The sequence below is a fragment of the Oncorhynchus masou genome, chromosome 3 (genome assembly GCF_036934945.1).
Source record: "Oncorhynchus masou masou isolate Uvic2021 chromosome 3, UVic_Omas_1.1, whole genome shotgun sequence".
Classification (NCBI taxonomy): domain Eukaryota; kingdom Metazoa; phylum Chordata; class Actinopteri; order Salmoniformes; family Salmonidae; genus Oncorhynchus; species Oncorhynchus masou.
Genome location: NC_088214.1, coordinates 33,809,821 through 33,825,345, shown reverse-complemented (window position 1 = coordinate 33,825,345; position 15,525 = coordinate 33,809,821). Strand labels below are relative to the sequence as shown.

Here is a 15,525-nt window from a genome sequence, read left to right as displayed (position 1 = left end):
CCAGTAACGATGAGCGTCACATGACAAATCATTCCATATCAACTTAGGAGAGTGCTCAGTACAATGCTCCTCCCTATTCAGCATACCACCTTGCATCGCTCTGCTGGCTTGCTTTTGATGGTTAACAGGGTGTGGGTCCTGTGCAGTCCCTGGATGGGAGACCAGATTCTGCTGGAAGTGGTGTTGGAGGGCGAGTAGGAGGCACTCTTTCCTCCGGTCTAAAATAAATAGCCCAGTGCAGTGATCGGAGACATTTTCCTGTGTAGGGTGCCGTCTGTCAGATGGGATGTTAAACAGGTGTCCTAACTTTTTGTAGTCACTAAAGATCCCATGGCACATATCGCAAGAATAGGGGTGTTATGCCGCTTTAAAAACAACTGGAAACTCGGAAATCTCCAACTTCCGATTTCAGTGTGTTCAAGGCAGCTGGGAATTCTGAATAAAAACAAGCTCCGACTGGGAAAACTCATTTGAGCGGTCATCCAAACTCCAAATTCCAACTCCGGAACTTGAGAGCTCCGACTCTACGTCCTGAAGATCACTGACGTCATGATTTGATCTCGTATTTAGCCAGCGCCATTAACCCCGGTGTGCTGGCTAAATTCCTAATCTGGCCCTCATACCATTATGGCCAACTAATCATCCCCAGCCTCCAATTTCTCATTCATCCCCCCTCCTCTCCCTTGTAACTATTCCACAGGTCATTGCTTTAAATGAAAATGTGTTCTCAGTCAACTTCCTGGTAAAATCAGGGTAAAATCAATAACAATTCACGTTTTCCCATCCAATAGACTGTGATCAGTGGGGTACCGTCCACCCATTTCCAGGTCCCCTCTATGTCTTTGTCTGTCAGGCCAATCCAGACCTCCTTGTTGGGCCTCGTGAGAAATCTCTGCTCTTCATTGCTGTTTATGATCACCAGGTCTGCTCCTCTCTCAATGCAGTCCTGTCTGCTCTCCTCCTGTAATTTGTCTTCAGAGGAGAGGTAATACCAACCCGTTTGTTTTAGGTCAGACAAGATCTTCTGAAGCCTGACTCTCCCCCTCTATAACTGGTTTCTCTCTGTTGTCAGTTTGTTGTAGCTGGTCTGTGTCTGGTCTTTCTTCTTCTCTCAGTGTTCTGCAACTCTGCTCTTTTTTAGTCTGATTGCTGTTTTTTTGTGGTAGAAACCCAGTTCTATGATCCCAGCCAGTAGGAGGACACACAGCAACCCCAGACAAACTGCAGCAGCTCTGGGGGGTCTGCTAAATAGGTGTGAATATATTGGCTGCTAAATAGGTGCGAATATAAGACTTCACAAGAATGAGGATGTGGCTGTGTTTGGGGTCTGGATGTAGGAGATCTGGAATCGAATCGTCCTCTTTATGTTGATTTTAATAACAAAGAACCAGATTCCTTTATGTGTGTTACCATTGTCCCCTCTCTATCCAATGTTCTTTTAGACATAACCACTGGCAGACAGGAAACTGTCATTTGAGGAAGACAGTTTAGCCCGTTGAGTACTAGGCCTACTTCTTTTAATCCTCTAGTAACATAGGGCCTGCTACAACCCGAGGTGTGCTCATTTTTTTTTTGTGACCAAAATCTTTATTGATATTTTTCTTCATACAACAAAGCAATTGAAGAGACACGTCATTCAATAATCAAGACAAAATCCATCAGATAACAACAAATGAACAATACAAGTAAGGGACCTAGAAATACCAAACTAAAGTAGATCACATCACACTGGCAGGCAGAGTAAGATCCATTACATGCATCACGATAGTAATACACACGAACATAGGATAACGTTTTAAGGAACTCTGTTGTGGCTATAGGTATTTCTTGCATTTTGCATAATATTTCTCCACATGCTCGCAATGTAAATAAAAAATAAGGCCTCGCAGGTTGTTCATGTCCTGAGCTGACAGTACCACATTGCTATATCTTTAGCTGATGCTGTGTTAGCTAGACATTGCCAGTGCTGGAAAAAGTACCCAATAGTCACACTTGAGTAAAAGTACAGATACCTTAATAGAAAATGACTCAAGTGAAAGTCACCCAGTAAAATCCTACTTCAGTAAAAGTGAAAAAGTATTTTGTATGAAATATACTTCAGTTTCAAAAGTAGAAGTAAAAGTATAAATCATTTCAAATTCCTTATATTAAGCAAACCAGACGGAATGATTTTCTTGTTTTTTTAAATTTACTTATAGCCAGGGGAACACTCCAAAACTCAGACATAATTTACAAAACAAAGCATTTGTGTTTAGTGAGTCCGCCAGATCAGATGCAATAGCGATGACCAGGGAGTTTCTCTTTAAGTGCGTGAATTAGACCATTTTTCTGTCCTGCTAAAGCATTCAATATGTAACGAGTACTTTTGGGTGTCAGGGAAATTTATGGAGTAAAAAGTACATTATGTTGTTTAGGAATGTAGTGGAGTAGCAATAGTAAAAAAATATCAACAGTAAAGTAAAGTACCGATACCTCAAAAAACTAGTAGATACTTTGAAGTATTTTTGCTTAAGTACTTTGCACCACTGGACACAACCACTGGTAGACAGGGAACTGTCTGTTCAGGGAGTCAGGTGAGTTAAGTGCCGACGTGTCTCTGCCTAACCACCAGTTTGTGAACAAAAATAGGAAAGAACAGTATTTACATTTCAGAGTCATTTCTTTGAAGCTTCTTATCAAATTTCTAATACATTTCCTTGCTCATATCAAAACTTCATGATACAAAATCAGGGAGCACATCTGGTACATACACATGCAATACATTATAACACTGTTAAACAACCTTCTCACAGACCCAATTGTAATGATTTACACATGAAATATCATTCCATATCCACCCCATAACAATCTCAGCACAATCCTCCTCCCCATATATTGGATCCCCACCACCATTATCAGGTTGCTTTCCCGTCCAATAGGATGTGGTCAGTTTGGTACCGTCCACCCATTTCCAGGTCCCCTCTATGTCTTTGTCAGTCAGGCCAATCCAGATCCTCTTGTTCAGATTAGTGAGAAATGTCTGCTCGTCTTTGCTGTTTATGATCACCAGATCTGCTCCTCTCTCAATGCAGTCCTGTCTGCTCTCATCCCAGGATTTTACCTCAGAGGAGATGTAGTACCAAGTGGACTGAAACAGCGTCCAGCCTTTAGGTCCAGCTTGTTTTAGGTCAGAAAAGCGCTCCCGAAGCCTGTCTCTCTCCGACTTCAACTGGTCACTTTCCTTAGCCAGGTTATTGAAGCTGGTCTGTAGCTGGTCTATCTCCTTGGTCATGGTGTTGAAGGTGGTCTGTAGCTGGTCCCTCTCCTTTTTCATGGTGTTATAGCTGGTCTGTAGCTGGTCTATCTCCTTTTTCATGGTGTTGTAGCTGGTCTCTAGCTGGTCTATCTCCTTTTTCATGGTGCTGTAGCTGGTCTGTAGCTGGTCTCTCTCATTTGTTATGGTGTTGAAGCTGATCTCTAACTGGTCTTTTTTCTTAGACAGGTTGATGTTGCTGACTTTACAATCCTCAAACCCACTGATGATATTCTTGTGGTAGAAACCCAGACCTACAATCCCAGCCAGTAGGAGAACACACAGCATCCCCAGACAAACTGCAGCAGCTCTGGAGGGTTTCCTACCTGAGTTATCATAACTTGAGGGGTTAGCAACTGGTCTGTCCTTAGAGGTGGCATCCTTCTTGGTCTCTTCTCTTGAGTCCTGAGAGGCGATGGCATATTCATTCTCATTTTTGCTCGCCCCTTTGTTACATAACTTGATATCTGATATCTCCATGTTCTACCACGGTCTCGACTACTATTACCAGACGACCGACTACAGAATATGTTCTAGTATGAAGTTGTGTACTGAACATTTTATAGGTGTCTTACCACCAATGGGCATGCCATATTAGGCAGACAATACAAAACATTGAATGTGATTGGCTGCTAAATAGGTGTGAATATAAGACTTCACAAGAATCAGGATGTGGCTGTGTTTGAGATCTGCAAATGAATCTTCTTCTTTATGTTGATTTTAACAAAGAAGCAGATTCCTAAATGTGCTATCGCTGTATCTCTATATCTGGAGCTGTAACCACTGCTAGACAGGGAACTTCCATTTCAGGAAGTCAGTTGAGTCCAAATGAAATGTCCATACCCCTGCCACCTGTTTGTGAAAGAATATAAAATGTATTGCTTTTTCAAAATGAATTGGTTCTGCAACAACCAGATTCCTTTATGTGTGTTCCCATTGTCCCCCTCCATCTGTTGCTATTTTAGACATAACCACTGGTAGACAGGAAACTGTCATTTCAGGAAGTCAGCTGAGTTTGTTGAGTACTAGGCCTACCTGTTGTAATAATCTAGATGTGACATGGGGCTGCTACAACCCTAGGGGTGTTCATTTTACACGTTTCATTATGCAATAAAGACAAATCAATCAATAATCAAGATACATCAATCAGATAACAACAAATGAACAATACAAGCCAGCAACCTAAAAAATAGAAACAAACTAAACAAAAAAGCCAGTTTTGTTAGATCAAATCACACTGGCAGGCAGAGTAAGATCCATTATATCATGATAACAAGACGCATGGACCAAGCGGCCAATACCTCTGGGGATGCCCACGAATCAGACCAAACAGGCCTAGGGGTTTAGGAAGCCAATGGGGAGGGAGAAATTCTTCCTTGGTTGTTCATTTTCTCGACATCTAAATGCACAACTTAAATTGGAGCCAGTGTTGCGAGTAGCTGAACATGTCATGACTGCAACTTTGTGGAAGTGACAAACACACATTTTCATTATCATCAAAAACGATATATATATTTCCACACCAAGGAGTGCCTTTGTTTTGATTGCCTACACGTGCACATTTCAGCGCGACACAACCGTTAGACCTAATAATACGTTTGTGCACGTGAGCTTAGCTCGGTAATGTCACCATGACACCTTCTACAAGTAGCGTTCAGGGATTTCTATTGAAGAAGCAGCTCCTCGTAGTAAACACTCTTAGGTTATAGGCTTTGGGTTTCTCAGGCAAGGTCATTAATCAGCTGCGGATCTCCTGAAAGTTTGGATGTGTAATACTTTTATGTGTGTGAGTTATCAAAAGGTCCCTTGCGGACATCTAAAATAGCTAAGGCAGTTGTTGCTCAGTGCCTCTTTCACCTTTCTTGGCATTGTAGCCGTTCTTTACCTGGTCCTTCTCTGTCGTCAGTTTTTTGTTGCTGGTCAGTAGCTCATTTTTCTCTTTAGCCAGGTTGTTGAAACTGACCTGTAGCTCGTCTGTTTCATTATACAGTTTTCCATAACTGGTAAGTAGGTCTGTAGCTGGTCTCTCTCTTCAGCCAGGTTTCTGTTGCTTGTCTTTAGTCTCTTTCATTTTTCACGGTGCTATAGATGTTCTGTAATTGTGACTGACCGGTTCAATTCGGTCCTATGTACTGTAGCAAAATTGGACATTTTGTTTTTTACATTGGATAAAAGTGGAGACTCGAAAATTGTATAGCATACGCTGCTGTTGAGGAACAATGGGGAAGTCATTCTGCTTTAAAAGTGCATGTCACGTGTGCTCCCTCTCCGGCCTCTAGGTCACCAGGCTGCTCATTTTGGCGCACACCTGTCACCATCGTTACGCGCACCTGCGTGTCATTAGACTCACCTGTATTCCATCACTTCCCTGATTACCTTCCCTATACATGTCACTCCCTTTGGTTCCTTCCCCAGGCATCGTTTCTGTTTCTGTTTCGTGTCGTTGTTCGTGTTTCTTGTTTTGTATTTTGTTTTCATTTATTTATTAAATTATTCACTCCCTGAACTTGCTTCCCGACTCCCAGTGCACACATTACAGTTTATAAACTTGTAACCCCACTTTAGAGAAAATGACCTTTGAATGTTTTAGTACACCTACTGGAGAGAGAGAGAGAGCTCTTCTTTGTCTACATTCATTCAGAATTATTTACACCTTCTTAAGCCTTAGCCCCACCCATCTCTTTAAGGATTCACATGTGAGGCCATATGCTAAACAGAGTGAGTAAGGTAGTGTAGTGTAGTAAACAACCAAAGATTTCAAGAATAAATGTGTTGAAAGTAGTAGCAAACATACACTTTATTTAGTCTTTGGCCTTTATCCTAATCTGACTTTGGTGCATGTCATGTTGTTCTTCATATTACCGTCTCTGGTAAACACACACCTTATAAAATAAAATCTAAGTTTATTTGTCACATGCACAGTATACAGAAGGTGTAAACGGTACAGCGAAATGGATACTTGCATATTTGCATAGTAGCAATATCAAAAATAGAAAGTGTCCAGATAAATACTGTATAAATATTGATTAGTTTTAAATGATTCTTACCCAGACACACGTGTCTAAATTGATGGGTCATGTTAAATAAATACTAGAACTATCCCCCAGCCACATCTAGCTAAGTGGATGGGTCACTATTGTCCAGACATGTTCATGAAATACAGTAGATGACCGTAATCACCCCAGACACACTGGGCTAACTTGATGGGCCATATAATCATCTGGCGAAGTGGAGTCTTTTGTTTAGCTAGTTAGCTAAAGAATTCACCCAATGGTGCTTTCAAGACAAATGGGAACTTGGAAAAATATGAGGTCCAATCATAACGTCAATGATCTTCAGGTCGGAATGTCGGGGCTCTAGAAAGATTGCCGAGTTCACGAGTTGGAATGCTGAGTTGGCTGACTGTTCAAAACGATTTTTCCCAGTCTGTGCAATTTTTTTTCTGAGTACTCAGTTGTCTTGAACGCACTGAAGTCAGAAGTCTTGGATTTCCATGTTCCCAGTTCTTTTGAACGTAGCATAGCAATACAAACTGATTATCATAGCTCGCCACCATGAATCTTCAGGTAGCTAAAGCTAATCAACTAGGTTCAATGTTAGCTAGCCAGTTAACATTAGGCTATAACTAGCAATGCATATAGCTTTCTGAGATACAAATAGTATTGCTACACAGATCATACACATACATAGCAAGCCAGCCAGCTAACGTTTGCTAGCTAGTTAACAGTATACTTTAACTTGCAATGAAAAGTACTTTCTGACAAAATTAGAAACACATAATATCTGAAACGCTTCTCCCTTTCTGTCACAGATGCCATGGTTACCCTTAGCTTGAAGATGTAATCCGGAGAGAGGTGTTTTATACAATAACCTTCTGTGTTCTCTTTTCGACTCCTTCAGTATTTTTGCAATCAAACACTAGAATGTATCTAGCTCCTTAACTATCATACTCTGCTTCCACCAGGCATTCCACTGATTTCAAAACTCTGTCAACTTCTTCTGTGACAACAACATTGTTTCCATCCCCATCACTGTCATCAGAAGACTCTACGATGTCTGGTTTAATGAAAATGTGTTTACCTAAAATCAGGGATTTCCTCTTTGTCTGATTAATTTTCCGAGTGGCACGATCGTCTTCCAGAAAGTAGTCCATCACAAAGTTTTCCAACTGATCTTTGTCGATACGATAGCACCTGTTAAATTCAGTGCAGCACTTTTGCAGTTCTTCATGATATCTTTAAAAAAAGCTGATTATAGAAAGGATTGTCTACACATACTGAGCAGCTCATGTTATAGACAGAAGCATGCTACATGGACAATCTGAACTCATCTCTCGGCATGTCCACCCCATCTATTAACTCAGCCAATCATGGCTAGTGGGAAGGTTCCTGACTTTGTCCATGGCTAAACCAACTAGGCTCGTAATTTAACAATTGTATTTGTATTTACAGATGGCATACAAGTGTGCTATTAAGGCACGTGAAAGTTCACTTGATCCAGAAGGTACTTCTGCCCAAAAAATACATGTTTACGTTCAAATGCCTCTGCTGTGATGTAGTGACATGCGACATATGCCTAGTTTCCTGAAACAAGTCAGAATTGGGTTCTCTCCTTTGCCAGGTTGTTATAACTGGTCTATAACAATTCTCTCTCTTTTGTCAGGTTGTTGTTGGAAGCTTTATAATCTTCAAACTCACTGATGACTTTGTTGTGGTAGAAACACAGACCTATGATCCCAGCCAGTAAGAGAACACACAGTAGCGCCAGACACACTGCAGCAGCTCTGAAGGGTCTCATCCCTCCCCCCTTAGCCCATGTGCCTGTCATTGATGTCTATTTTTGTTTTTTATAAAAAATAATTGACTGTAACTCTCCAAAAGGTCATTCATAAACCTTTTTTATATCCATACGCACTAGCATGCTTAGTGTTTCTTGGGTTTCAGGAATGTGACTGAAAAAGTGACAAATATCAAATAAACTAATTGAAAGTATAAGGGGATATCAGTGAACAAATGCCATGGTCAAGGCTACAATGGCGCCAGTGCCATTAGTGGATCTTACTCAGATGTTCAAAAGCGCATATAAGACCGAGAGCCTAATTCTTCTTTGGTAGTTCTTTCTGAGTTTTAGTTGGGAAAACAATCTCTCTGCAGAAGCAACAGTTACAGGGATGGCAAAAAAAGCAACATCAGGGAAACTGGGCAGAAGGGAGTTTGGCATCAAATACAATAGTTCTTTAACATCTTTAATTGAGCCTCTCATTGTCCTCAATTGCCGGCCTCAACACACATTAAAATGTATAGGAAGCTCTGGGGAAAGGTTGTCTGGATACTGGACAGTGAACTTCGACCTTGTGAATGTGTTCCAGAGAAACTACGTTACTCAGTGGCTGTCTACCAGTGGCTCTTTAAGACATAACCACTGGTAGAAAGGGAACTGTCATTTTAGGAAGTCACTTGAGTCCAAATTAACTTTCCATATCCCTGCCATAAGTTTGTCTTCAAAACTCAGAGTTAATTTATCTCCAGCTGCTTCGAATTTACTGATAGTTTCAATTCGTGTTATTTTTCCATACCTTTTGCAAAGCCGGAAAAAGTTCATATTAATACATACACTAACAGTAAAAGGTTTTGACACACCTACTCATTCAAGGGTTTTTCTTTATTTGGACTATTTTCTACATTGTAGAATAATAGTGAAGACATAAAATCTATGATATAACACATATGGAGTCATGCAGTAACCAAAAAAAAGTGTTCAACAAATCAAAATATATTTTTATATTTGAGATTCTTCAATGTAGCCACCCTTTGCCTTGATGACAGCTTTGCACACTCTTGGCATTCTCTCAACCAGCTTCATGAGGTCGTCATCTGGAATGTATTTCAATTAACAGGTGTGCCTTGTTAAAAGTTAATTTGTGGAATTTCTTTCCTTAATACGTTTGATCCAATCAGTTGTGTTGTGACATGGTAGGGGTGGTATACAGAAGATACCCCTATTTGGTAAAAGACCAAGTCCATAATATGGCAAAAACAGCTCAAATAAGCAAAGAGAAACAATAGTCATTCAATAATTTAAGTCATGAAGGTCAGTCAATGCGGAACATTTCCAGAACTTTGAAAGTTCTTTCAAGTGCTGTCGCAAAAACAATCAAGCAATGATGAAACTGGCTCTCATGAGGACCGTCACAGGAAAGGAAGACACAGAGTTACCTCTGCTGTAGAGGATAAGTTCATTAGAGTTAAATGCACCTAAGATTGCAACCCAAATACATGCTTCACAGAGTTCAAGTAGCAGACACATCTCCACATCAACTGTTCAGAAGAGACTGCGTGAATAAGGCCTTCATGATTTTATTTTTATTTATTTATTTCACCTGTATTTAACCAGGTAGGCAAGTTGAGAACAAGTTCTCATTTACAATTGCGACCTGGCCAAGATAAATTATATTGAATTGCTGCAAGGAAACCACTACTAAAGGACACCAATAACAAGAAGATACTTGCTTGGGCCAAGAAACACGAGCAATGGGGATTAGACCAGTGGACATCTGTCTTTTGGTCTGATGAGTCCAAATTTGAGATTTTTGTTTCCAACTGCCGTGTCTTTGTGAGACGCAGAGTAGGTGAACGGATGATCTCCGTATGTGTGATTCCCACCGTGAAGCATGGAGGAGGTGTGATGGTGTGGGGGTGCTTTCCTGGTGACACTGTCAGTGATTTATTTAGAATTCAAGGCACACTTAACCAGCATGGCTACCATAGCATTCTGCACCAATACGCCATCCCATCTGGTTTACACTTAGTGGGACTATCGTTTGTTTTTCAACAGAACAATGATCTAACACACTTCCAGACTGTGTAAGGGCTATTTGACGAAACAGAGTGATGGAGTGCTGCATCAGATAACCTGGCCTCCACAATCCCATGAAATCAACCCAATTGGGATGGTTTGGGATGAGTTGAACCGCAGAGTGAAGGAAAAGCAGTCAACAAGTGCTCAGCATATGAGGGAACTCCTTCAAGACTGTTGGAAAAGCATTCCAGGTGGAGCTGGTTGAGAGAATTCCAAGAGTGTGCAAAGCTGTAATCAAGGCAAAGGGTGGCACTGTGAAGAATCTAAAATATATTTGTATTTGTTTAACACTTTTTCGGTAACTACATGATTCCATATGTGTTATTTAAGAGTTTTGATGTCTTCACTATTATTCTACCATGTAGAAAATATGAAAAATAAAGATAATTTCTTGATTGAGCACGTGTGTCCAAAATTTTGACTGGTACTGTATATGGTTTCAGAAATGTGTTTACATAAAGAGTTGAGGTGAGACTAACTGAGCGTCCCTCTCTTTTGGCATTGTAGTGTCAAAAACTCTTCGTAGCTGTGTTGTGACTTTTCAAGATACTGTATGTTTCTAATCATCCCCCCTCTCTCTGGTCTCTACTTTGTTTGTCTCATAGTGGGAGGAGGTGAGCGGCTACGACGAGAACCTCAACACCATACGGACCTACCAGGTGTGCAACGTGTTCGAGCCCAGCCAGAACAACTGGCTCCTCACCACCTTCATCGACCGACGTGGAGCTCAGAGGATCTACGTGGAGATGCGCTTCACCGTGCGTGACTGCAGCTCCATCCCCAATGTCCCCGGCTCCTGCAAGGAGACCTTCAACCTTTACTACTACGAAACGGACTCGGTTATCGCCACCAAAGGAACCGCCTTCTGGATGGAAGCCCCCTACCTAAAGGTTGACACCATCGCGGCTGATGAGAGCTTCTCACAGGTGGACTTCGGCGGACGGTTGATGAAGGTCAACACGGAGGTTCGGAGCTTTGGCCCACTGTCGAAGAACGGGTTCTACCTGGCATTTCAGGACTATGGTGCCTGTATGTCGCTGCTCTCGGTCAGAGTGTTTTATAAGAAGTGCCCCAGTGTGGTGCAGAACTTTGCCATCTTCCCTGAGACCATGACAGGGGCTGAGAGCACCTCCCTGGTCATTGCTAGAGGAATCTGCATCCCGAATTCGGAGGAGGTGGACGTGCCCATAAAGCTGTACTGTAATGGAGATGGCGAGTGGATGGTTCCTATCGGGAGCTGCACCTGCAAGGCCGGGTTCGAGACTGATAACGGGAACGTCTGCCGAGGTAAGGAGAAAAAAACTGTCCATAACCATATGAATGTTGTTTGTGTTAGTTTTACTGTCCATCACCATTCCCACAACCCAATGGAAAATCCCGGGAACCTTGAAATAACCATATTTGGTTTGCTGTGGAATCAATTTCCATGGATTTATTCTGAATGTGTTGCTGTTTCCAGTTTGGGAATTTGATTTGTGTTGAACCTCAGTCCCAGACACGAGAGTTGTGAACAATGAATTGTCTTTCGTATTTTAACACTTTACCATGACTGACGACTTGCAGTCGATCTAATCACACAGGTTCTACGGGAATTGTTCTATTTTAGGTGAGGTAGGTGCATAAGAAGACACCATCTTATTCTTTATTGTAACAGGCCACAGCCGATTTCACAGCTCTCTTTCCTGACAATGCTTTGTTGACCGTGCAGTATTGACTGTGTTTCATATATTTTGCAGAATGCGGTGTACTGTAGTTCTCGGTTGATTACATACATCTCAAGCATGATAGAGAGGCACATTATCATTGTTTCCTCATCTGTTGAGATGGCGAGGGCTGCTGCACTACAGATGCCGAGTGATGTACGGTGATGTATCATTCAATAATGGAGAACCGCATGTTTGATTTTCCAAACCCAATAACAGACATCCAGGCTTTGTAAGGCTTGGTAGATGAAGGACTGGGTCTGCGTTGCACAAAAGGTAATGTGTTGTGGTAGTGAGCTACTGTAGGGAATCTTATTTTTCTGCTTTTCTTATTTTTCAAATATTTGGTGGTAAAAGTTACCTGACATAACCTCTGGCTTTGGCTCTCTCCCACACACTCTCTCGGTCTCTTTCAAATCAAATCGAAGTGTATTAGTCGCGTACACAGATTTGCAGGTGTTATAGCAGGTGCAGCACAATGCTTGTGTTACCAGCTCCAACAGTACACAAGAATGTCATGCCAATACACAAATAATAAAACAAATCTAAAGAAGAAATCAAGAAATGACAGAACAAGTGCCAGAATCCAGAATATAAATACATGGTATGTATAGACCAGTGGCGGTCAGTGCCATTTAAGATGAGGGAGGATGACCTTTTTTTCATAGCATGGCATGTTGGAAGACTGTCATTCCTATTCCATTCACCCACTTCAATGTAACAGCGATAGGTTTAGGCTACTAAATGCTACTTTAATTTCCCCTATACCCAAAATGAGGTTGCTCCAACCTAGCTTATGAATGAACGTTTACAATGTAGGTGGACACATGTCGAGAGAAAATGTTTGTGTAACGGTTTTCTTGAGTTGAAGGAGAGGCGGACCAAAATGCAGCGTGGTTTCTATTCATGTTTAATTTATAAAGACTCTACACATGAACAAACTAGCAAAACAATAAACGTGAGAAAACCTAAACAGCCTATCTGATGAAAACAAACACAGAGACAGGAACAATCACCCACAAAACCCAACACCAAACAGGCTACCTAAATATGGTTCCCAATCAGAGACAATGACTAACACCTGCCTCTGATTGAGAACCATATCAGGCCATACACAGAAACAGACAAACTAGACACACAACATAGAATGCCCACTCAGATCACACCCTGACCAAACAAAACATACAAAGCAAACTATGGTCAGGGTGTGACAGTTTGTGACAGACAGTGACACGTGGACAGACAGGGACACATTCAGTACCACCTTGCACAGTCTTGCCTGCATCGAGCTGATCTAGGTTGTAATCATTAGTACAACAGTTGCAAACGAGAGTTTCTATTGGACAAATTAATGTATTTTTATCCCCGTTTCGTTTGCTTCTGTTTAAGAAACATTTTTCAACAGAATCTGTGGAATGAATACACTCCTGATCACGCATAAACACAACTCACTTTCATAGAAGCCACATTGTATTCATTCGAGCCTCTATGCGCTCTCCTCCTCTCACCTTTTCCCTTCATTTGTGGACTTCAATGAACAACACATCAGCTGTATGTGACCAGGCAAAAAAAATCTCCAAACCAAACATGTCATAATTGCTACACCGTTGTCCACATATTAGCTCAGGTAACGTCCTAAGCAGTTTAGCAGTTACACCTGGCGGGCTGCGCTGGCAATAAATCAATAAAACCAAAAACTTAACTTGACTTGGAAGAGTTCAGCTAGCTAACATAGCATCCCTCTGTTTGAGCCGGGTGTTTGAGTATCTAAACTAGCCAGCTAGCTAACATAGCATCCCTCTGTTTGAGCCAGGTGTTTGAGTAACTAAACTAGCCAGCTAGCTAACATAGCATCCCTCTGTTTGAGCCAGGTGTTTGAGTAACTAAACTAGCCAGCTAGCTAACATAGCATCCCTCTGTTTGAGCCGGGTGTTTGAGTAACTAAACTAGCCAGCTAGCTAACATAGCATCCCTCTGTTTGAGCCGGGTGTTTGAGTAACTAAACTAGCCAGCTAGCTAACATAGCATCCCTCTGTTTTAGCCGGGTGTTTGAGTAACTAAACTAGCCAGCTAGCTAACATAGCATCCCTCTGTTTGAGCCAGGTGTTTGAGTAACTAAACTAGCCAGCTAGCTAACATAGCATCCCTCTGTTTGAGCCGGGTGTTTGAGTAACTAAACTAGCCAGCTAGCTAACATAGCATCCCTCTGTTTGAGCCGGGTGTTTGAGTAACTAAACTAGCCAGCTAGCTAACATAGCATCCCTCTGTTTTAGCCGGGTGTTTGAGTAACTAAACTAGCCAGCTAGCTAACATAGCATCCCTCTGTTTGAGCAGGGTGTTTGAGTAACTAAACTAGCCATCTAGCTAACATAGCATCCCTCTGTTTGAGCCGGGTGTTTGAGTAACTAAACTAGCTAGCTAGCTAACATAGCACCCCTCTGTTTGAGCAGGGTGTTTGAGTAACTAAACTAGCCAGCTAGCTAACATAGCATCCCTCTGTTTGAGCCGGGTGTTTGAGTAACTAAACTAGCCAGCTGCATTTGCTAGCTAAGTAAGTGAAACTGACACTGAAATGACAATCTCTCCCTCAATCTCTTGCTTCTCCTTCATTTGTTAAGAAAATATTTTGTTGCAAACTGTTCAGCTATTGTCTTTCTCTCCCTTTGAGTCAATTACTCACCACATTATGCTCTGCAGTGCTAGCTGGCTCTAGCTTAGGCTTTCAGTACTAGATTAATTCTCTTATCATCTGATTGGGTGGACAACAACCTGTCAGTTCATGCTGCAAGACCTCTGATAGGTTGGAGGCCGTCCTACAGAAGTTGTCATAATTACGGTGTAAGTCTATGGAAGGGGGTGAGAACCAAGAGCCTCCTAGGTTTTCTATTGAAGGCAACGTACCAAGAGGAGGACGGAAGCTAGCTGTCCTCCAGCTCCACCATGGTGCTACCCTAGAGAGTGTTGTTGAAGCTAATGTAGAACTTAATTGAAAAACGGTGTTTTCTTATCAATTATTTGGTGACGTGAATATATTTAATATAGTTTTATCTATAAAGGATAACTTTGTCGATGTTTGAGGAGGATGATTTACCCTTTCCTGCTCTGAGGAGCCACCACTGGTATAGACAGTATATAATTTGTAAAGGAAATCGAATGTACAGTAGTAGGTATATTAGGACGTCTATCTCTCTCTCTCTCTCTCTCTCTCTCTCTCTCTCTCTCACAAGCACACACACACACACACACACACACACACACACACACACACACACACACACACACACACACACACACACACACACACACACGTCCAAGTCCAACAGGTCTGCTTCACCTACCACCACACCGCATCACAGACAAAGGGTATACATACAGACATTACAATAGGTCCACCAGGTATGTCAAACACACACACACACACACACACACACACACACACACACACACACACACACACACACACACACACACACACACACACACACACACACACACACACACACACACACACACACACACACACACACACACACACAGACACACACACACACACACCAAGTATAAAATTAGTTCAAGGTCTCTGATGATAATATGGTGTGCTCAGCCCTCCCAATACAGTGCCTTATTGGGTCCCTCTGGAGGTGTGAGGGAGAATGTGTGGAGCGGAGATAA

General features: G+C 41.8%; 2 protein-coding genes across 3 annotated transcripts in view; one reads left to right on the top strand and one right to left on the bottom strand.

Annotated features, from left to right (window-relative positions):
* LOC135514912 (ephrin type-B receptor 1-like) overlaps nt 1-15,525 on the top strand; it is a 334,601-nt gene that overhangs the window by 151,969 nt on the left and 167,107 nt on the right. For both annotated transcript variants that reach the window (XM_064938642.1, XM_064938635.1), the window contains exon 3: nt 10,756-11,437. In XM_064938642.1, the coding sequence (XP_064794714.1) occupies nt 10,756-11,437 (682 nt within the window). The remainder of the gene's footprint in view (nt 1-10,755; nt 11,438-15,525) is intronic.
* Nucleotides 1,581-3,809, bottom strand: LOC135514924 (C-type lectin domain family 10 member A-like). Its single transcript, XM_064938656.1, has one exon. It carries the CDS (start codon nt 3,770-3,772, stop codon nt 2,774-2,776), a length of 999 nt encoding a protein of 332 aa, XP_064794728.1. The 5' UTR covers nt 3,773-3,809; the 3' UTR covers nt 1,581-2,773.